The sequence below is a fragment of the Chanodichthys erythropterus genome, chromosome 14 (assembly GCF_024489055.1).
Source record: "Chanodichthys erythropterus isolate Z2021 chromosome 14, ASM2448905v1, whole genome shotgun sequence".
NCBI classification, from domain to species: Eukaryota; Metazoa; Chordata; class Actinopteri; order Cypriniformes; family Xenocyprididae; genus Chanodichthys; species Chanodichthys erythropterus.
The window spans coordinates 32082331-32104518 of record NC_090234.1 but is presented as its reverse complement, the minus strand read 5'-3'; the positions used below and the strand labels follow the sequence as shown (position 1 = coordinate 32104518).

General features: G+C 36.5%; 2 protein-coding genes across 3 annotated transcripts in view; both read right to left on the bottom strand.

Annotated features, from left to right (window-relative positions):
* The window catches only part of vangl1 (VANGL planar cell polarity protein 1), a 38341-nt gene extending 31821 nt beyond the window's left edge, over positions 1–6520 (bottom strand). For both annotated transcript variants that reach the window (XM_067409760.1, XM_067409759.1), the window contains exon 1: positions 6418–6520. The gene's annotated coding sequence lies outside the window, so the exon portion shown is untranslated. The remainder of the gene's footprint in view (positions 1–6417) is intronic.
* A 7247-nt stretch (positions 6521–13767) lies between these two features.
* Positions 13768–14136, bottom strand: nhlh2 (nescient helix loop helix 2). Its single transcript, XM_067410713.1, has one exon. The coding sequence runs from the start codon at positions 14134–14136 to the stop codon at positions 13768–13770; it is 369 nt and encodes a 122-aa protein (XP_067266814.1).
* Between the last annotated feature and the right edge of the window lie 8052 nt (positions 14137–22188).

Here is a 22188-nt window from a genome sequence, read left to right as displayed (position 1 = left end):
ATACATTATTGTTTACCATACATCTCAGATTAGTATTTATCAGAAAATCACACATAGAAAAGAACAGTTCACCCAAAAACAAAAAATGTCATCATTTACTCATCCTCATGTCATTCCAATGAATTTTTTCCACTGTGGAACACAAAACAAGGTATATTAAAAAACGTCTTTTTTTTTTTTTTGTCCGTACAATGAAAGCCAAAGGGGTTTGATATTGTTTTTTGCCCCACTGACTTTCATTGTATGGGCAAATATAGTTAAAACGTGCTTCAAAATATCTTCTGTCTGGGCCCATGTCTCAAAATCATAAACTATTGGTCTATATCTGAGCCTCAGCTTATGGCTTCACAAATGGGCACAGTATTTACATTCATGAGAGTTTCATGGCTCTGAACATCTACTTAGTCATTTTACAAATGCTATAAATGTAGAATTTTCCTTCAATGACCAGTGACCTTAAATTTCAGCCTGTCTGTCACACATTGCTATTGTATGGATTCATAAGAATTTGAAATATCCATTCCCTATTTATTATTATTTTCTTGGGAATTATCCTTTTGTGTTCTGCAGAAGTAAGAAAGTCATATGCTGCAGAAACAATGGCATATTTTAACGTGAGCTGAATGGACAGTTAATATTAGAGCATATAGTCAGAATGTAGTGCTAACTGGAGCAGGAGAGTCCCTGGAGGCCTTTACATTTAGCCATCAAAACTTAGGTTATCACAGCCATTACACCTACAGAGCTAAGACACATCATTTGACAGAGAGGCCCACTCAGCCAACGTAGCCTTTAACATATGTTCAAAGCGCTGAGTAATGCATATCATATACACGCATGTAGAAACACACATGCACACGCAAGACTTTCACATTTGCCTTGCCCTAGAGGCAGTCATGGATGATCAAACGCAGAACAATAACATTTCTTCACCTACTAAACAAGAATACAAGTAACAAGACAGGCAGAAAGACCGAATCAGAGAGCAGAAAGAACGAGAGTGGAAGGGGGAGGGACAGTGAGAGTGAAAAGAACAGAAGTAGGGGGAAAAAATGTACTGTAGTCTTCAGATTGAGCAAGCATGACTGACACATAAAAGCTAACACAAACTGACGTATACTATTGCAGACTAAAATAAAACAGTATGTGTGTGTACATAGGTTATGTATACAGAGATAGTGTACATATCAGCAAATATCAGCTAATGCTATTGCTAAGATAATCTTAAATTCACCTTGAAATCCAAATTGACAATTCTTATTTTTTTATGGAATACTGCAGTGTTTATTATAAATTATTTATTCGTGCACATCATTATTTTTTTTAATTCATGTTACCTCTTAATCTTTAATCAAAATAACTTCCCCTCCCTCTCACAATGACATCTCTTCTCTTCTCTGACATGTTTTTCGGCACGAGGGCGGGACAACCTGTCACTCAAATGAAATGACAACCAACGATCCAATCAAGTCCCTCCCTATAGTTTTTCTTGTCTGAGAAGCACTTTCACTTGTACATAGGCCACAATAAGAAAGAAAAGTCTATCACATTTCATGCTGACTTTAAATTTAGTAGTCCAATTCAAAATGCTTGAAGCTGGTGCTCATATGGGTGGCACAGGTTCGATTCTGGCCTGCAATATACTCAGACCATTTCTCCCTTTTCCTAATAATTTCATGCCACTAATTTTAATATCTGTGAGTTAAAATGCAAATACCTCAAAATTAACCTCATAATCATTACACAGTGATTAACTTTCCCCCCTTGTCATGTCTTCAACACACTCTGGCTCTTCTCCAAGACTACTGGAGGTTTTTCTAAGTAGTTAACATCACAGAAAATGTAAATAACATGTTTGGGTGTATATTATGGTTAAAATGGACAGAGAAAGAGAGCGAGCAAGACTACGAAATAGAAAAATTGCATTATAGAGTCTAGCTCACTTTAATCTGGGTGTTGAGGCCAGATGGAAATTAAATAATTGTGTCAGAAACATTGGTAACTCTATTAGCCAGCACAATCCAGTCCTACACAGAACAGTTCTTTCTCCAACTGTGAATGCAGTCTGCCTAAGGCCCGGAATACACCAAGACGCCGACGAACTAGTGGCAACGAAAGCAGACTGCGGGGTTGGCTCACGTCGGCAGCGTCTGGGTCCAAAGTTGCCCTGACACACCAAATCGACGCTTGACAGCCGACAGCCAAGCAGCACGTCCGTTCTGTGCCTGCGTAAGATGAAATTCCTTTCCGTACCAGCAGGTGACAGCAGCTGAACAGCCAATCAGAATGATAAGATGGCCCGACTGACCGACGAGTTCCGACGCCGATTCAACATGTCGAATCGGCCGGAAAAAACCCGACAAGGACCAACTTCAGCCGACTGTGTGGAACACACTGAGAAAACTTATTGGCCGATGGACAAAAACTGCCCAACGGCCGACCGTCGGCTTGGTGTGTTCCGGGCTTAAGGAGTAGATGTGGGGAACCACCACACACACAGACAGACACACACACACACACACACACACACACACACACACACAGACACACATTTGTTTTTGTGAATTGTAGTGAAATTCCATAGGCGTAATGGTTTTTATACTGTACAAACCGTATTTTCTATCCCCCTAAACTACCCCTATACCTAAACCTACCCATCACAGAAAACTCTGCACATTTTACTTTCTCAAAAAAACTCATTTTGTATGATTTATAAGCCTTTTGAAAAATGGAGACATGGGGTAATGGAGTCGGCCTCTCCTAGTAATACCTATGTCATACCTATGTCATTATACAAATTTGTGTCCTGATATGTCAAAAAACACACGCACACACACACACACAAACAGGAATAGTAGTCAAAAACTGCTGTTTATACAAGACAACTTCATAGTGTATTCCTCATTTACTAGATGGGCTTTCATTCATATGTTCCTAAAGCATTTCATTCATGCACTTGTGAAACACGCTAACCTCAGGCTTGCAGCCTCAGCTACCACACTTTTGTAGTATTTGAATTATATGGATGGTGTTTATAATGTTAATCTTGCCTTAAAAACCAGCATTATTCTGTATACAAATACTGTGCTTATCATTTCTAGATATAAGCACATACAAACAACTACTCTGAGGATTGTCCAAAGCGATAGACAGTGTGATCCTGTTCATACACTCAATTATTATTATACAAAAAATAATTAGCATTGAAGGTTTCATGTCGAACCTTAACCATCAGTGGAACCTTTCCACTGCACAAAAGGTAATTTAGTGTAAAAAGGTTCTTTAGATTATTAAAATGTTCTATACACTAAGAAGAAAACAGTTCTTTTAAGAACTGATTATTGAAAGGTTCTTTGGGGAACCCAAAATGGTTCTTCTATAGCATCACTGCAAAAACAAAACAAAACAAAAACTTTTTGGAACTTTTATTTTTAAGAGTGTATAACTGCTGTCCATGCTTGAAAGGCCCATCGTGTTTCCTGTCACTCTTCATCTCACTGTTAGCATAGTGATTGCAGCTAAGGCCAACACTTGAGCTCTGTTGACGCATTTTACAGCAAGGCTTCCCTTGTTAACGCTCCCTTCCCTGTGTGCTGTTTGAAGAAGCCTTTGCTAGAAGTGTTGCCAGGTCAACATATGTTTTGGTGGACAGTACAGACAAGATACTATGAAATTAAAATTGAATGTGTGTGAGTTAGTGAGTTTCTAAATGTCTTATCAAGTCCAGTGTTTTCAGGCTCCATGCCTTTCCATGTTCTCCCTTGGAATACTTTTTAAACAATGATATTTGGTTAAAAGCCTAAGCAAAAAAACACTGATGTATTAAACATAAGAAATGATCCCATTTTAAAGACATGTATGCATGTAGAAAATGTGTGTGCTGTGTAGCAATAGAAAGATAGTTTATAAATACATTACAAGTACTATGTGGGAGACCTGTTTCTTTGCGGTGTTCTTGAGATAAAGTTTAGTGTTATTTTAGTGCATTGAGCGTAAAACTTTCAGATAGGCCAATGCATAATTCATGCACTGTCAAATATAAAATGCAAGAGTTGCACTGACAGATTAAAAGCCAACGTTTGCAAGTGTGTGTTGTTTTCTGATGTGTAAAAGACATAAAAATGTCTGCTTTACAAGAAAGACTGCCTCATTGTTTATTTCTAGTGCTTCAAGAGAAGAATGCGCACTTCTACTGTTTATCAGACAAAACAACATGCTCTGTTAAAATACTTGTATACTAATTTGTTACCAACACAACACAAACTCAAGTTTAAGTACTTTTATTAGGTTTCACGATTCAGTCTCCCCTGAAAATCATGCCATCTTTCAGATGACTCTGAGAGTCCAACATTATTATCTGTCCTACATTATCTAGCAGTAGTTTCCTTAAGAGACCAAGAAGCAAAAGAAAGTCCAGAGATGGGAATTTATGTCAGATGTTAATAGTGCGATTCTATAATCAATGCAATAGATACAATTTCACTTGTTGTGCAGGTAACCACATTTTACAATAATAACCTGCAGTAAGTAAGGAAACATTTATCTGAAGAAAGTGAAAAGATGGTAAACTCAGTCAGCAATCATAATAAGCACATGCATAAGTGTTTGTAGCCTATATGTATTAAAAAAATGGATATGGATTAATCCTGCAGACCATGTAGGCTACCCATTAAAAGATAATCAACCCCACCCCCTTTTTTGTCATGATTATATGATATATATATATATATATATATATATATATCTATATATATATATATATATATATATATATATATTATAAACAAAAGAAAGGAAATTAGTCCATCAGGATTAAAGTTAAACAAAAGCATCAATTTACCCTCTGACGACACCAAATCCAACGCAATGTAAAAAAGGCACAATGATCTGTCATTCCTCCTGCAAGCCGTTCGTTGTTTCCATGCGCACCATGCATTCAAAACAAAAATGATCCGCTTTGACATTGAACATATATTCGTTTCTTTTTGCAGTAATGCGAATGCAACCCTCTCAGCCAAATAGCATTCTGTGATGAAGGAAAGAAACGGGAACCGCAAGAGGTCATAAATCGCATGTAGCTCATGGGCGTAAATGATAGCTTTGGAAAGACCGGTTCATTGGAAAGAATCGGTTCGTTCGAACGGTTCGTCTCAATGGACAGGTTGAAAGCTGATTCACCAATTCGTGTTTCATAGCTCGTACTAGTGTTTCAGACGCAGTAGCATTTTAATGTTAAATTATGGAAAAAAGGTATAATACGTTAATAAGAAAATGCAGTAATAATAATAATAATAATAATAAAACAATAAAATAACGTTTAGCCTATACAAAACACATTATTTAAAATTTAAGGCCTAGTTTCAAGACGAGAGTTTAGATTAAGACAGGATTAAGCCTTAGTTCAATTAGGACATTTGAATAGCATTTTTAAACGTGCCTTAGAAAAAAAAAACATTATTGGTGTACATCTTGAGACAAAACAATGGCATATATTTTAATATAGGCTATGTCAGTGCATGTTGCTTTCAGCTAAAACAGTTCAAACATTTATTTTAGTCTGGGACTAGGTTTAAGCCTGGTCTGAGAAACCGGAGGTACATTTATAAAACGAACAAAATTTGGCTCATACTCAATATGATTTTTCTTTTACAATTCCGTGGTCATTTCATGGTTAAAATATTATTATTATTATTATCATTATCATTATATTACCTTACCCAGTTGTAAAACTTAGTTTTCCTTTTATGAAATGTTGTCAATCCATTCCTTTGCTCTTCTGCTTGGCTCCACAGAAAGGCTAAAATGACTCGGCTCAAAAGAACGATTCTATTGCGAATCGGACATCTCTAGTCATGGATACACCACCCAAGTCAACGGAATGCCAACCATGTGCTTTAAAAAGGGGAACCACTGCCTCTAATACATCCAATAAACACATCAACAAATAAATAAACAAGCACTCTACGTGGTGCGAGCGTGATCCACCCAGCAGCATTTTTGGAGGCGACTCAGTGCCACGAGACTCGAGATTAATGATCATATAAAGAAGTCAGCCCACTGCAAAATAAGAAAATGTGTTTTATTTATTGGAGGAAATGTTACAGAAAATGCATCTAAAGTGCTATTAGCATCTAGAGTGTAATGTTATTAGTATGAATTTTCATAGTGAATATAACGGGTTAATTCGTCTAGTCAGGAAGCATCAATAATGATTTTCATTGTAACCTTGTATATGCCTATAATCAATAATCTGTATGAGCAATGACTTAAATCTGTCATTTTAGAGAGCGCAGCTGGGCGTGAGAACTTGAGCATGAATCCCAGTGTCTTCTAACGCCAAAAGGTGATCACTTGTATTTAGATCAATGCAGTGAGCACAAAAGAATAGACAATAGGTAAGCTATAGTAGAAACTTACCTAGTGGCCACGCCAATATCCCCGATAAAATGATCTGACGATCAATACACTGTACCCAGATTTACCCACTGTCATGCATTGCGACCAATCTGACGGCAGTAATGATAGTATCCTTTACAGGCGGAGCACAGACGATGCACTTTGGCAGAGGAGGTGGAGGGACTGAGACTCATTACAGTGGGCAGCGCTAGGGGGAGTTATCGCTTCTAATTAGACGTACATTGGTATATATATATATATATATATATATATATATATATATATATATATATATATATATATATATATATATATATATATATATATATATATCTTAAAGGCACAATATGGACATTTTTTGGATTAAAATATCCAAAAAACACTAGAACGATGTTATATTGTGTTGACTTGTTTACTTACATTATACCAAATGCTTCCAAGAATGTTTAAATCCAGAGAAATAAGCAATTTTAACCAGAACTCGGGACGTGTCCGTGCGTCGCTTATCAATGACATCATTACCCTCGGTTTTTGGTTTTATTTTGTAGAAACCATGGAAACACCAAAGACTCTTTAATGTATTATGTGTTTTATTAGACAGGTGAGCAACTGTTTGGATGGATACATTCATGGACAGAAAACTAATCATGTTATATTGCTAAAAGTAAATCTAATTGTTTAAATTTCGTTTTCTTGATTTACAGCTATGTTTTACCATGCCTAATACTGATCTAGCTTACTGCAGTGTGTAACAAGTGTCTCATAGTAGCTGCCAAGCGAATGCAGAGTAGAACTATAACAAATTTCAACACACAAATATATCTAATGTGATAAAAGAGTGCTGCTTTATCCCACATGCAAATGACAGGAAGAAGCAGAAGCGGTGACTGTGGCATAATAAAAGTTCTACTATTCTCGAGACGTGTGTCGCGCTCGACTCTCATTATCAATCGCTCCAGCGGCCCCGTTTCTGCTCTCACAGCACTCGGCCATGCTCTGCTTTATACTACAGTAATGTTAATGATCTCATCCATGAACATGATTTCTGCCCGAGTCCCATCCCGATTCTTTTCTACCGGCTGTAGATGTGAAGACAACACATCCCATGATTCTGTGAAATCAAGGCGTCATCAAGCTATGCCTTTGTTTTGAATGAGCGACCTCTAGTGGCAGAAAAATTACATACTGTAGCTTTAATGATTGTATTATCCCTTTATTTGTCTGTGTTTGCTGTCATATATTAGTGTGGGATTTTTCAGTGACTTGTCCTGCAATGTACATCGTTCCACCAGTAGTTGGCGACAAGTGAATATCTTTAAACCATTGATTCAAGCGATTCGTTCAAACTCACTTCTTAATTCTAGAAGTGAACTTCGTTATGAGTGAGTCAGTGAATCATTCACTTAACCGATTAGCTCAAAACACTGTTCAGGAACGAAACTGTGTTGCTCAGAGATACAATGGTTGGTTCTGATTCTGCATTGACTTTTTTTGTCCACGCCTGCGGGGAAAAAACTGACAAAGTAAATGGCAATTGTGTCTAAAATGTAAGTTACTCAATATTAACTACTTGTTTATTGAACTGTTGTAGCCTATAAAAGCAGTGGCTCACTCGGCAATCGTTCCCTCGCTTTGATTACCTTGATCCTAAGGTGTTATAGGCTACTGTACGTACAGCGACAGCACTTGATTGGTTATGTATGTTATTAAACAGGTCACACATGACATATTAATCTTATATCTTGTCACAAACCTCTGTCTGTCTCTCTTTCTCTGTTTCCTTTACATCTCTCTGTCTGCAGTCTTTACTGACTTTACTGCATCCAGCTATCATACCCCATAAAACCGATGAAGCGAGAGAGATGCAGAGAGAGCGTTCTACCATTAAATATAGCTCCATCCCCCACATATTCCATCCACTTTCCCTGCCACTTAAAGCGTTTTTCCATGGTTCATTCACAATGGCCACACAAATAAGGTCGTTTGGACTGATGATTATTGTTGAACAAATGACCAATATTTCAAAGAATATTCTGGAGATTAAAAAATATAGCCTACATTCAATATACTTAAGAATATGCCTACAAATACACATGTTAGCCTACTTTGGTACTGTACATTGTCATATAGGCCTATTATGTAAAGACATTTGTTATCTGTGTAGCCCATTGAGAAGAAAGTTAGCATAAGTTATTCTGTACTAGTCATTTTGATTAAGGTATCTGCTAAATGACTACTATAAGCAAGGACTGGCAAGTTGACTTTTGATACTGAGAGATTATTTAATGATATATAGACAAATAATTCTCTCTTTCTGTAGAGAGTATCCACGTGTAGGCTATCTTTGCTTTTGACTCATATAGCTGAATGTGAAAATTCACAATGTCACAGAGTTGCTTATTTAATAAATTACCTTAAAATCTCAGATATGTCTTTGTATCTCAAGATGTTGATTTAATTAAATCATAACTTTGTATTTTACACTAAAGAGACAGTGGACTCTTTACAAAGAAAAAAAAAACACTTTTACTGCTCCTCGCTGACCAATAGGGGGCGGCATATACTTTTATTACACTGGACTAAAGCAATTCTCTAAACAGCTATTTGAAATAAAAACACTGTAGTTGTCATCTGAGAGGTAAACATATGTGAAGAAAGTCACACACACACACATGTTGGGTTTCCATGTTTTATGGGGACTTTTTTATTTTTATTTTCAAAAAACATCATTCTGTATGATTTATAAGTTTGTTTCCTCAAGGGGACCAAAAAATGTCCCCACAAGGTAAAAATGTGCATACTTACAGGGATATTTGGTCCACATAACGTAGGGAATAGGACCACACACAAACACACACACAGGTTTGTTTTGCTATCTTTGTGAGGACATTGCAAAGTCTTTCATTGATTTTATATCAGGTCAATGATATTTTCTATCACCTAACCCAACCCCTACTCTAAACCTACCCATCACAGAAACATTTGCCAATCATTAGATTTAAATACAATCCTCTTTTGGCTGAGATAAAACCAGTCAATGTCCTCACTAGTGGGTTGTGAAAGTATTTCACAATATAAGTGAGGACATTTGGTCCTCACAAGTATAGTCAAAACAAGACCACACACACACACACACACACACACACACACACACACACACACACACACACACACACACACACACACACACACACACACACACACACACACACACACACACACACACACACACACACACAGAGACACACTGTTATATTTATTAAATATTTCCAGGTGACTTATATTAGGCTATTACTAGTACACTCTAAAAAATGCTGGGTTAAAAACAACCCAAGTTGGGTTGAAAATGGACAAACCCAGCGATTGGGTTGTTTTAACCCAGCTGTTGGGTTAAATGTTTGCCCAACCTGTTGGGTAGTTTTACTTAACTCAACTTTTGTTTAAAAATTACAGTATTGCTTACTTAAAATGAACCCAAAATTTCTTGAAAATTAACATTTATTAATATGTTTAATAAATTAACATTTTAATTTCATTTTAGATTCATTTAAAGTCAGCCATATAGTCATTTTCAAACAATAGTTGGGTTAAATAAAACTACCCAACAGGTTGGGCAAACATTTAACCCAACAGCTGGGTTAAAACAACCCAATCGCTGGGTTTGTCCATTTTCAACCCAACTTGGGTTGTTTTTAACCCAGCATTTTTAGAGTGTAGTAGCAGCAGCAGCAGTAGGCCTAGTAGTAGCAGAATGTGACGTTTTATTATCGTACAGCCATATCAGATAAATGAACTGACAACTGTTTTGTCCACTAAATGGCGCTATTGAACGCTTCGCATAAACCCACATCACTTCACAATTTTTCTGAATCGTTCAACTCAGTGGAGCTCTCTGCTAATGTGCCAGTGATCTGAATCAGCTGTGTTAAATGAAAGAGAAGAGAAAAACGAAATGTGCAGTGCCCCAAGATTAAATGGAAGGATATTTTTGTCTGTAGCCTATATATTGTTTATAGTGGCCAAAAAAATATTTGGAAACTTATGAATATAGAGAGAGTTAGCTACATTTTAGAAAATTCGTGATTGATTACCGTGTAGATGTACAGCAGGGCACCCAACACTATAAATGTGTTATTGTTTTTTTTATTTGTTGTTTTATTATTGTCGTCATTAGTTCAGGTTTCTATAAAAATACAAGATACTTCCATTCCGTTATGAGTGACATTCAAAGTGTTATGATGGGTGCAGTATTTGTATAGATTGTAAGTGCTTGGGTGGTTTTTGTGCATTATTTTTATTTATTTATTTTTATTTTTGTAAGAAATAATGAGTCAAGCTGCGTGCTACTCCGTAGCATTTTTGTATTTCACAAATAACTGTAAAATATAGGCCTATGCAATTAGACATTTTATCAATAGCGTTCGTTCATACATTTAGCTACCAAATAGCTACCTTTTGGAATTACTGTTGGCCTGTAGCACAACAACAACTTTGTTGTGTGTTTGAAAATGTAATTTTTCCCTTCAAGCTCTTACAAAATCCTGTAGCCATATGTGGGTGCAGTGCAAATATCTGAAGGAAGGCTGTAAATCTGTACTCTTCAATGCATGCATCAACAAATGCATGCGCCGACTATGTCAGTGTGTCATTGTGTGATGAAAATGCGAAAATCTGATCTTTGTATGTCTGACGCGTGCACAGATGGTCCGGGAAGGCGCGCGCAGCCGGGTCGCATTGTTCTGAGTGTGACACTTTCTATGCGCGAGCTAATGAGAACAGACTGACTCTCGTTTTACCCTCTAAGCAGTTTTTTTCTAGTCTTTTCTTTGTAAACACTCTTAAAATCCTCTGACTCTCAATCGTCCGTTTCCATCTGGCTAATTTCGCCTAACCAATTGGACGGATTGACCCGGGACGCGATAGATAGATAGATAGATAGATAGATAGATAGATAGATAGATAGATAGATAGATAGATAGATAGATAGATAGATAGATAGATAGATAGATAGATAGATAGATAGATAGATAGATAGATAGATAGATAGATAGATAGATAGATAGATAGATAGATAGATAGATAGATAGATAGAGATTTTTTTTCAATTAGATTTTTAAACAGAAGGAGATAAGACATAGGCTACGTGTTTGATGAAATACTACGCTGTTTCGTTTTTAATGAATATTATGTAAGACATTTAGACACGACAGATTGGTTCATTGCATGAAGGGTCAGCGTCTAATCTGGCTACCTGAGTTTAAGGCTAATGTATTCGACCCTTCTCTGTGACATACTCGCAGACATATGGTATTACAGCGGGGCTGAGGGTCATTCATTACATAGTTAATCCTCTAAGGCCTGTTCCTTTCCAGCATGGAACACACAAACTGATCAGCCTGTTTGCCTGTGCGAGGAACTTTATGCTGCACTTCCTGGGATATATAGCTATAGCCTAAATAGTTACATGTTAAATGTTTAATTTTCAAATGTAAGATATTTATCTTTTAACAAAAAATGTCCTAAACTTATTTTCTGATTGAGTGACACAAATAGACGGTATAAGTTGCAGCATCATCAGCTGAGTAAAGTTATGATCTTTAATGTGAAATAAAATCAAGACTTGGACACACACGCGCGCGCACACATGCTCTCTTGCATTTTCCCACGGGACGCAGCAGACGGGTCGTAATTTGGTTGCCTTGGCCCGTCTGGACAAGCACCTGTCTCCTCTCTGGGGAGAAAGTCGCCTTTGGGCCGTGAGCAGAGCGGACTGTGCATGTGTGACAGCATAAAAAGGTCTTTTTTCCATGTTTTTTAAATAGTAAAATAACGACAGTGAATTTTATAATGTCAACCCAGAGTTCATTATTTCATTGCAGTTGTCGTCTGAAATGGCAAGCGTAAAAGTAGGCTGTAAAGAACATAGAGAACATATTATTGGTACAATATCTTTAATTTCATATCGTTTTATGCAAAAACAACAGACGAATTGGCGTTGAATTCATATTTTTTTACTATTTATTCTAAAATAGTTATGAAAAACTGCGATACAAACCAGTGTACTGGCTATTCCACTACAAAATGACGGACAAAACCCCGAATTAACAGGGTAATCTTTGGATATGAGGCAGATGTGAGATAATTTGTTCACTATAAAATTTCCAAAAGGTTCACAAGAATCACGTAAACAAATAATCTCTATAAATAGTTTCTAAAAGAAAAAATAAACTACTTTGAGATCATTTTTGGTCGCAGCAGAGAGAGCGTCTATGGGTAGCTTATAGACTTGGAAGGCAATTAAGCAACTCTTTATGTATTATTCCAAATTATTTATGTGACATTGATTATTATGTTGGCCTATATTTAATTTAGTCCAATGGTACTTTTAATCCATCACAAGTCATCTGGTACCCAAGGCGCTATCTATGAGCACTTTGTAAACAAAATAAACAATACAGCAATAGATCCTATCCGATGGGAAGTGCTTCTCGTTATCATAGGACAGGACAGCAACAGCAACACCATTATAATAACCGTAGTGCACACACAGCGAAGGCCCTCCTACTCCTAAGAAAACTGCCAATGAAAAGTGCAAATGAAAAGCAACAGTAAACCCAAACTCTGCGACAACAGTCTATGAATAATAATAAAACATTAATTATTTACATGTATACGTAAACACTTTAGATATGCTATTTTAAGGACACTCACATAACTTAATTTACTTCATAAATAAAAATAAACAAAAATACATGTAAAAGAAAATAAATTAACGAATAAATTAACAACAAGGTTACGATTCGTTCCAGCACATAGATGTAGCCTATACATTTTTTTTTTCTCAGATGGTTGGCCTATAAAATCCGCCAAGATTGTGAAAGATAAATGTTATGTCGTTTCGTTTAGGCCAATGTGATGTATAAAGATCCAGCCCAAGTCAAATCTCTCCACAGCAAATTACTGGCACAAATATGCTTATGATTTTGGATGTTGAACAGTTATCCTAAAATCTTGTTACGGTGTCAAAAACAACAAGCTTCACTTATTGCAACACGTTAAACGTTTTTGGGTAACTCTTTATAATAACCTTCATCAAGGCTAATTATTTTAGTGATTAGCCTACTGAAACGTTTGAAAACACTGTCTAATAGAATACATTATGACTTCCTTCTATCATTTTTTTGTTAGGCTTTTTTTAGGGTAGCCCATTTTAAGGACAGACAGTTCAATAACATTACATACTGTAGGCCCATGACTGAATTATAAAGTGTTACCCATTTTTCTTAATGTTTGTGAGTCTAACTGTAATGTCAATAAAAGTATTCTTTATACACCTGTAGGAGTTTGTCTCAGAATGCGCTGAAAGTAAGTCTAAACGTCCAAAACGTGGTTAAGATAAGAAATGTAACAGATAGCAAGACGAAGTATTTCTATCTTGGACAGTTTCTTGTCGGGTGGAAGTGTTGGTAGCAGCTTTCTAAGCTCAGCGAATGCTACGTTGAAGGCTTCCACTCTGATGCGCTCGCGCGTGGCATGCGCAGAGCGGTACTTCGCAGTCGCGCGCCTCCTCCGTCTCTTCTCCTCTCTAGTGAGCGCGGCTGGCACGAGTGCTCGAGTCTTGCCATCCTCGGCCTCTAAGGGCTCGTGAGCCACACATTCCACCTTCATGATGTTCAGACATTCCGTGTCCGACTGTGCCCAGGTGAGGTCAGGATCCGTCTGATCGGGGCTCAGCATCATTTTCAGATCCGTTTGATAAAAACTTCAAAAGTGCACTGATTGTTAACTGCCCTGGTGAATTAGACACAAAGGATTTATGTTTTTCCACATATAAATAATAATCTGTACATAATGTTAAAATAAATTCATTGCTTGTAGGCTATTTCACCTAAGGGTTACACTCAGTGTTTGCATGCAGCTTCATGGATACAGGCTAGTCGTTTGTGTTACTTTAAAAACAGTTCAGTAGCTACTAAATGTTTGTAAATGGTTGCTGTGTGCATTTTGGCTCATTCAGCACACATTACCATCAGGAGATGGATATTCGCTGGTTCTACGCAAAAGTTAATGGGAATCAATTATTGTCACAAAACCCAAGTCATAGTTGACCATCTGTCGCAAATGCAAATCCAAAGCCTATAGCTCCAGATGACACAAGGGCGCATGGTACAAGTCTTTTTTTTTCCATTGATTTATTTTTTATTTTCGTTATAAGTTGAATGTTTTTGAATAACGATTTGTCTGAGCACACTGTATGTTAAAATGTTATTACCTACTGAGTTATGAAAATGAATGAACACTATAAAAATTATATCCATTACAACTAAAAACGTTCTTTTAATTGCAGTCTTAAATTTTTAAAGAAAAACAAAAAAAATTAAAGCGTTGCCAAAGTGGCTTCCAGATTAGTTCATTGCACTTTAATTACTGATGAAGATCGAGTTTAAACAGAGGAAAACTAAGACGATGTTATGATAAAATGATGGAAATATACCATATCAATTATTTGGGCGAGCTGCCCATAATTATAGACTGTTGCTATAGCTAATAATTTATTATAGTGCAATTTAATGCATGTAACATGAACACTGTAAGGTGTTTAAAATAATCACAACATGAAGATGAGTGAAAAGTATTAATCTACCAACATTTATGAAATTGATTTGAAACTCACCTCTGCTGATGATGAATAGGACGAGAATCAGTTTATTCCCCCAAATTTATCAAATCTGTTTTTAGTGTTTCATGTTCATCTGTCCATTGTGCTTTCTGAATTTTTATTTTGGCATGAGCAACAGCATTTCTCAGCCTAATATTTTCCTCGCCACTAATTCCACTTTTAACTCAGCCGGTATCGTAGATTGTTGTTGTATGATGAAATTTCCGTGAGAGGTGTTACAGAATGGATATTATAATAACAGGACCGGTAACGCACGCTCTGAGATGTGCTGCCCTCTGACCCGTGTGCGGATAACAATGGACACGCGTCCTCAGATAAGATCGATGAGATAAGAAAGTGTCGTCTCCGGCTGTCCTCCTTTCTGTTTCCCGTGGATTATTATAATATTGTTCCAGCCATCCTTACAACCACGCGTGCTTGTCCTCGTGCCTCTGATGATTTGAGAGATAACATTCCACTGGCTCCCTATAAAGTCTCTCTCTCTCTCTCTCTCTCTCTCTCTCTCTCTCTCTCTCTCTCTTGCTCCCTCTTACAAATCATTCACTTTATGCACTTATCCACGACAGTCACACCTCCGTCCCACCCCCTCTTTTTTCTCTCCTTCCACTCAGCGAGTTCTTTCTCGACCAGATTGAAAGGAGCGCCCGAGGCTAAAGCTGGACGCATGTGTTTGGCAGTAACGCATTGGTTGTACGCCTGTTTTAAATTGGTGCAATTGTTTGTAAAAGTTTCAGCTAAATTAAATAATTATGACTAAATTAAGTGTTCAGTTATGATTTTTTAAGAAAACCCCTTGTATATTAGTGTGACGTTTTGGATGACAGCAGTGTGACACGAAGCCAGTCTCTAAAAAATATTATTATTATTATTTTTACCGATATTGAGAGAAATAATTGATAAAATAGTGAACAAAATTCACTCCTTCAGTCTAAAAAATGGTGGTTGAAAACATTTTAGGTACCTGTTTTTTTTTTTTTTTTGGTCAACTACCTGTTTACAAATATATTTGTACTTCAGCACCAAATGACAGTTAACTGTTCCTTTTGTTTACATGATCACAAGTTCATTTTACACATTTTTAGAACTTTTCAACAAATTTAAGCTCTCCGCAAGTCACAATAATGATTTATCACAAGCATTGATGGGACTAGTATGCAAAAAATAATGAGTATATCAACCCATGTTCTTCGAAAGATCAATCCTTCTATAATCTAGTAAACAAATCCAGTTTGTTATGATATGTTGTAAAATGGAAGCTTCTGCTTGTGTTATTATTTGGATTGAGAGCAGCCGGCTTGGAGAGGTTTGTTTTTCTAAATTAGAGACAGAATTTTAATAGGATATTTCTAATAAAAGATAAAAGCGACAGGGGTGGTAAAAAAAAAAAAGGGCGAATGTATTGCCAAACTTCTCATAAAAGACCTTTAATAGACATGTCAATGACAAATAGATCTTCCCAGTCTGTGCATATGATTTAAAAAGACAGTTATAATGAATGTATAGGTCGATACCAAGTTTGATGAGAAAAACAGGTCTTTAATATAAAATGAAATCATTGGAATTCTTCGGGATCCACATATCATCCTCATACTGATTATGTTTTAGACTATTATTGATCATGGCTGATGATGAGATGTTCCATTAAAACCTCTTATTTCTGTCCTCTGTTTGTGAACAAAGTCAGCTGGTCTGCTATTTACTGCAAAACACCCCTCTCCTCCTCACACATACACACATAAATACACAGAGTCAAATGTGAGAAAGAGGCATATGGCTTCCAGAGTCACCCATCCCCCCTCTGCTGCCCTTTTTTGCCTGGTGCATGTGTTCAGATCTGGGCATTGCTTTGGGAAGGGGGCAAGGACCTCACTGACTGAATTAAGGTCTACTGTGTGTGTGTGTGTGTGTTTGTGCGTGTGTGTGTGTGTGTGTTGGGGCAGCTGGCTGATGTTGCTGGAAGGATGGAAAGATGGATGGGTGGATGGAGAGATGGATGGAGGCAGGATGTCTGACCCAGGGCCAGTGGAGGGGTATGAAAATAGTAAGACCCAGAGAGAGAAAAACAATAGAGGGGAGGACATGGAGGCAGAAGAGAACTGGGCATAAAGAGGGAAAAAGACAATGGGATGGAGTATTTTGATTGGAAAGAGACAAGTGAAGATATGTCTTTTTGGCAATATTACAATGTTGTGTGTGGGCATGAATCTGTTTGTAAAGGCTTTGTTTTCGTATAATTTGGTTTAGTCAGATAATGCCAACTCGGAATGAACATATGTTGTCCTGTGTGCTTAGTTTTAGGAAGGCTGGTGGAGATCATAAGTATTGATCCCTGTTGTTCATGGTGAAAGAACAATGGAGTGCAGCTCATTTCATGGCTTAATTCAGTCCAGTATGCGGTCAATATGAATACCTTCTGCCCGGGCCAAGCTTTGATGCATGCTCATTTAAATCAACAAATTTCCAATGCCTTATTATGATGTGTAGTATAAAATATTCCCCATGTCATACACATTCAAGTATACATAATTCTTGGCAAAAAATCCAATAGACTGCATAGAGTACCAGATCTAGCTGATATAAACTGTTGTTCGGCTTAATTTCTGTTTAGTCTTACAGACACGTCAAACCAAAAAATATTCAGACACTATATATATATATTATATATATATATATATATATATATATATATATATATATATATATATATATATATATATATATATATATATATATTTATATATATATATATATATATATATATATATTATTATTATTTTTTTTTTTTACTAGTGGGTGCAGGCAAATATAGTACATTTGTGTAAGTGAGGATAGCAAAATAAAGTAAACTGTGACATATTATACCCAAAAATTCTTCATACAATGGACTACAAGTAAAATTGATAAAAATTTGGGACCAAATACTTATTCAGACACTTAGACCTGACCATGTTTTGCTTAAGTGTTATCTGACATAATTAAGATAATTTTTTTTCTGACACAGTTTAACTCTGAGATCTTGTCATATTACCATTTTTTTTAAACAAACTGTATTAATGAATGAAATGTTCAAGGTGTCTGAATAAGTTTTGGTTTGACAATACATGTGTATGCATCAACACTGTGTGCCATTTAGAACTGAATTGAGAATATACAAATCCAGTTCAATTCCAGAATTTGAATTGAATTTGAATTAAGGTGACATGTATGAATGTAAGGAATAGAATTAAAATGAATTTCAAATCAAAGACATTCAAATAACTAATTTTAAGCTAGAAAATATAGTATTTAATAAAGTTTAAAAACCTTTGATGTTTGGAGATAGATTGATAGATTATATAGAATATTGAGTAAGTTACATTTTAGAATCAAAATTTCCAATTATTTTGACTTATTTTTTGTTCAGCCAGTTGGTTTAACTTAAAAAGAAAAGTAAGTTTCCTGGTTGCCTAACATTTTGAGTTCATTGAAATTAAAAATTTGAGTTAATACAATGAAGGTGATTGGTTTAGCAACAGAAACTCAAAATATTATGTTATCCGAACCACATTAATTAAGTTGATTTGACAAAAGAAAAAATGTTGTAACAACAACTATTTTTTACAGGTGTGGAACAACAGATAGGTGTGTCATTCCTTGAAAAATCAGTGTTTTTAAACAAATTGGTTGAATCACTGATTCCATGACTCACTCAAAAAAGACACTCAATATAACCTGCAGAAAGAGTCATCACCACTAATGCACAGACTGCTGAACGCACAAACACAGACAATCGGAGTGATATAAACAGTGAAATGTCTCATGCATAAGTGAATTCGGAATAGCATATTTTGCCTAGCCAATCGCATTCGAGAACTAGACCTAATGTTGTATAATGTGGGATTATTTTTTTCTGTTTTTAGTGATCACAAGTTATGGAGGACAAATTAATTTAAAAGTTTAATTCAGAAAATCATTTAATGGGTTTGTTCACACAAAACTGAAAATTCTGCTATCATTTACTCACACTCATGTCATTCCAAACCCATGAGAGTGAGTAAATTATTCATTTTACTGTCATTGCAAATCCATAAAGGTAAGTAAATAATTTATTTTACAATGTCACTATAACCTTTTTTCGGATCTGTTACCCTGACTTTCGATGGAGGGACAGAAACCTCTCAGGTTTCATTAAAAATATCTTAATTTGTGTTTTGAAGATTGACGATTAAAGTCTTATGGGTTTTAATGATTTGCCTCATTAAGTACAGTACATAACTTCTATATTTTTAGGAGGCTGAATGAGTTTGAACATGGATTGTTAAACTGAGGGTAGTCTAAACTCAGCTGCATGACTGACCCAGGCACTGGATAACACCCATTACAGCCCCAATGAGAGCCAGCTGCAGCTCATCAGCACAGGACACCTGAGCTCAGCCTTGCTTGGACATACTGCCCTTTACACACAATAAAACTCTTGCACACAGATGCACAATGCTATACGTACATGCACATGCATGTATACGATTCTCAAGGACGCGATCTAATGTGGTTTTGCTGTTATTGTTGGCGTTAATCTGACAGGAACACAAAGAATTACTATCCTTGTACGAGATAGAGAGAGAGCAAGATGAGAAAGATGAGCGATGGCATATATTTTCTTCTCTCTCACCTCTCCAGGGTGAGCTCAGATCAGAACTCCTCCTCCTCCTCCCCCATGAATTGGGATCAGGTGGGGATCAGCTGGACCTTCGAGAAGGGGGGCAGAGGGTTTATGTGTGTGTGTTTTGGTAGTGGTGCTGATGAGCAGAAGGGTAGGGTGCCAGGCCGGCCGGGGGCCAATGTTGCACCTGTGAGAGATCCTGGAGGCAAATCTGGGTGTAGAAGCATGGATATGATTGGAAAGGTCCATCTTAGCACCTGCACAGAGGCGATTGAAGAGTTTGACAAGCCCAGAAATGAAAAAACAAAACAACAACCTAACTTTGGCTTTTATGATACATACAAGAAGCCCAATGCATCCATGCAGGGTGATGTCTGTGAGTGTGTTGTATGCGTATGTGAGGATGCACTCCTGGGCGGAAAGAACGAATTGGTCAGCTCTTTCCCCCCGAGAACAATCTTTGAGGTGTAAATAACTGAGACAAAGAGGGAGTTAAGAGAGTACCCAACATCGTTCTCCCTTTTTGCTTTTCTCTGTCTCTCTCTTTTTCCCTCCCACTTCGTCTCCAGGGACTGTACCAGCCTGGCTTGAACTGGACACCATCTGCTATAATGTGACAGAATGGAACCCCCAAATACTTTCATTTAATTCTGCTTTGTATGTGTGTGTGTTTGTTTGTGTGCACATGAGAAGAGAGCTATTATCTACAGTATGTTTTTTTTTTTTTTTTAAATACAGCTTTTCTTCTGTAAATATGGACTTGTATACATACACACACCGGTACATGTGCACTAAAGGTGCATGGGTCATGTCTGCACCCAGAATTTGTTCCCTTGGGTCCTTTGTTGAATTTAAAGACCATCTGTTTTTCTCTAACAAGCTTTCTCTTTTTCTCTTTGTTATTTTAGCAGTTTCTTTGCATTTTATTGGTTTAAAGTCTCTGTGTGATCAAAATTAAAGTGTTTTAGGCCTCTAAGGTTATGAGAAACGTGGAAAATTCAGTACCATGGACAGTGCTGGAGAACCATATCCACAGGCATTGCCATAATTAAAGAATTATTTTTAAGTCTGCATGCATATTGCTAAATTTCATAGGAACACAAAAGACAATATCAAAATTTCAGTTAGGTTAGGTATGAATCCTGTTCAATTAAAAAGGTGTGAAGCCCTGAAGAACTTCCACAGTTCATTTCTAACCCTTATGGTGGTTTTGCTAATTCAAATTATTAAATGCTAATTATTCAATTGAATAATTTATTAGCTTCAAAGCTGCTAGAGGTTATGGGAAATTGACAAAAGCATTTGAATTGTCTTATAAAATGCTTTCTGCTTCTGCTATCCACATGTTTAATATTATAATCAATAAAGAGAGTGTGGAATGAAATATGAAATATGTTATAACTAGTGTTTTAGATGTAGTGTTGTCACTGACATGTTTAGAGAGATTCATTAGTAGAGGGGCTATTTTAATGTCCCATCAAGACCTAGTCTAAAAGATGAATTACTCAGGATCACTTTTCAACCCTATAAAGACAGTGTTTTGTCTTATTGATCTCTTTGTTGAAAGCATAATGCCCCACCCATAACACTGTGATGACTTTCTCCTATTCCTCTTGTTAATAAAAACATCCTTATACGGATAAAATTCTACTAATTCATACAACCTAACATTAAACAATATTTTTAGTGCATATTCAGTATTTGTTACATGCATTTCCTGATTTGGATTCCTCTCTTTGATACAGTATATACAAGCTACATTTCAAAAGTAAAGTGTTCAAAGTTTAAAGAAGCAAGGATTCTTTAAATTTATCGAAATTGACAAAAGATAACAACAGATTGCTGTTTTTTAAACTTTCTGTGCAACAAAGAATCCTGAAAAAATGTGTCATGGCTTCCACAACATATTAAAGGTGCAGTAAGTGAACTGGGAAATTCTAACTTTAACCTGCTAGCATTAAAGGTGCCGTAGAACTTCTTTTTAAAAGATAAGTCTAAGGTGTTCCCTGAATGTGTCTGTGAAGTTTCAGCTCAAAATACCCCATAGATTTTTTTTTATAAATTTTTTTAACTGCCTATTTTGGGGCATCATTAAACATGAGCCGATTTAGGTTGCGGCCCCTTTAAATGCTGACGCTCCCCGCCCACGGAGTTCGCGCTTGCCTTAAACAGTGCATAAACAAAGTTCACACAGCTAATATAACCCTCAAAATGGATCTTTACAAAGTGTTCGTCATGCATGCTGCATGCATACATCGGATTATGTGAGTATTGTATTTATTTGGATGTTTACATTTGATTCTGAATGAATTTGAGGCTGTGCTCTGTGGCTAACGGCTAATGCTACACTGTTGGAGAGATTTATAAAGAATGAAGTTGTGTTCATGAATTATACAGACTGCAAGTGTTTAATAATGAAAATAATGACAGTCTTGTCTCCGTGAATACAGTAAGAAACGATGATAACTTTAAC

Excerpts from the sequence above, each read along its gene's own strand:
- nhlh2 (XM_067410713.1), bottom strand. The coding sequence starts at position 14,136 with ATGATGCTGAGCCCCGATCAGACGGATCCTGACCTCACCTGGGCACAG.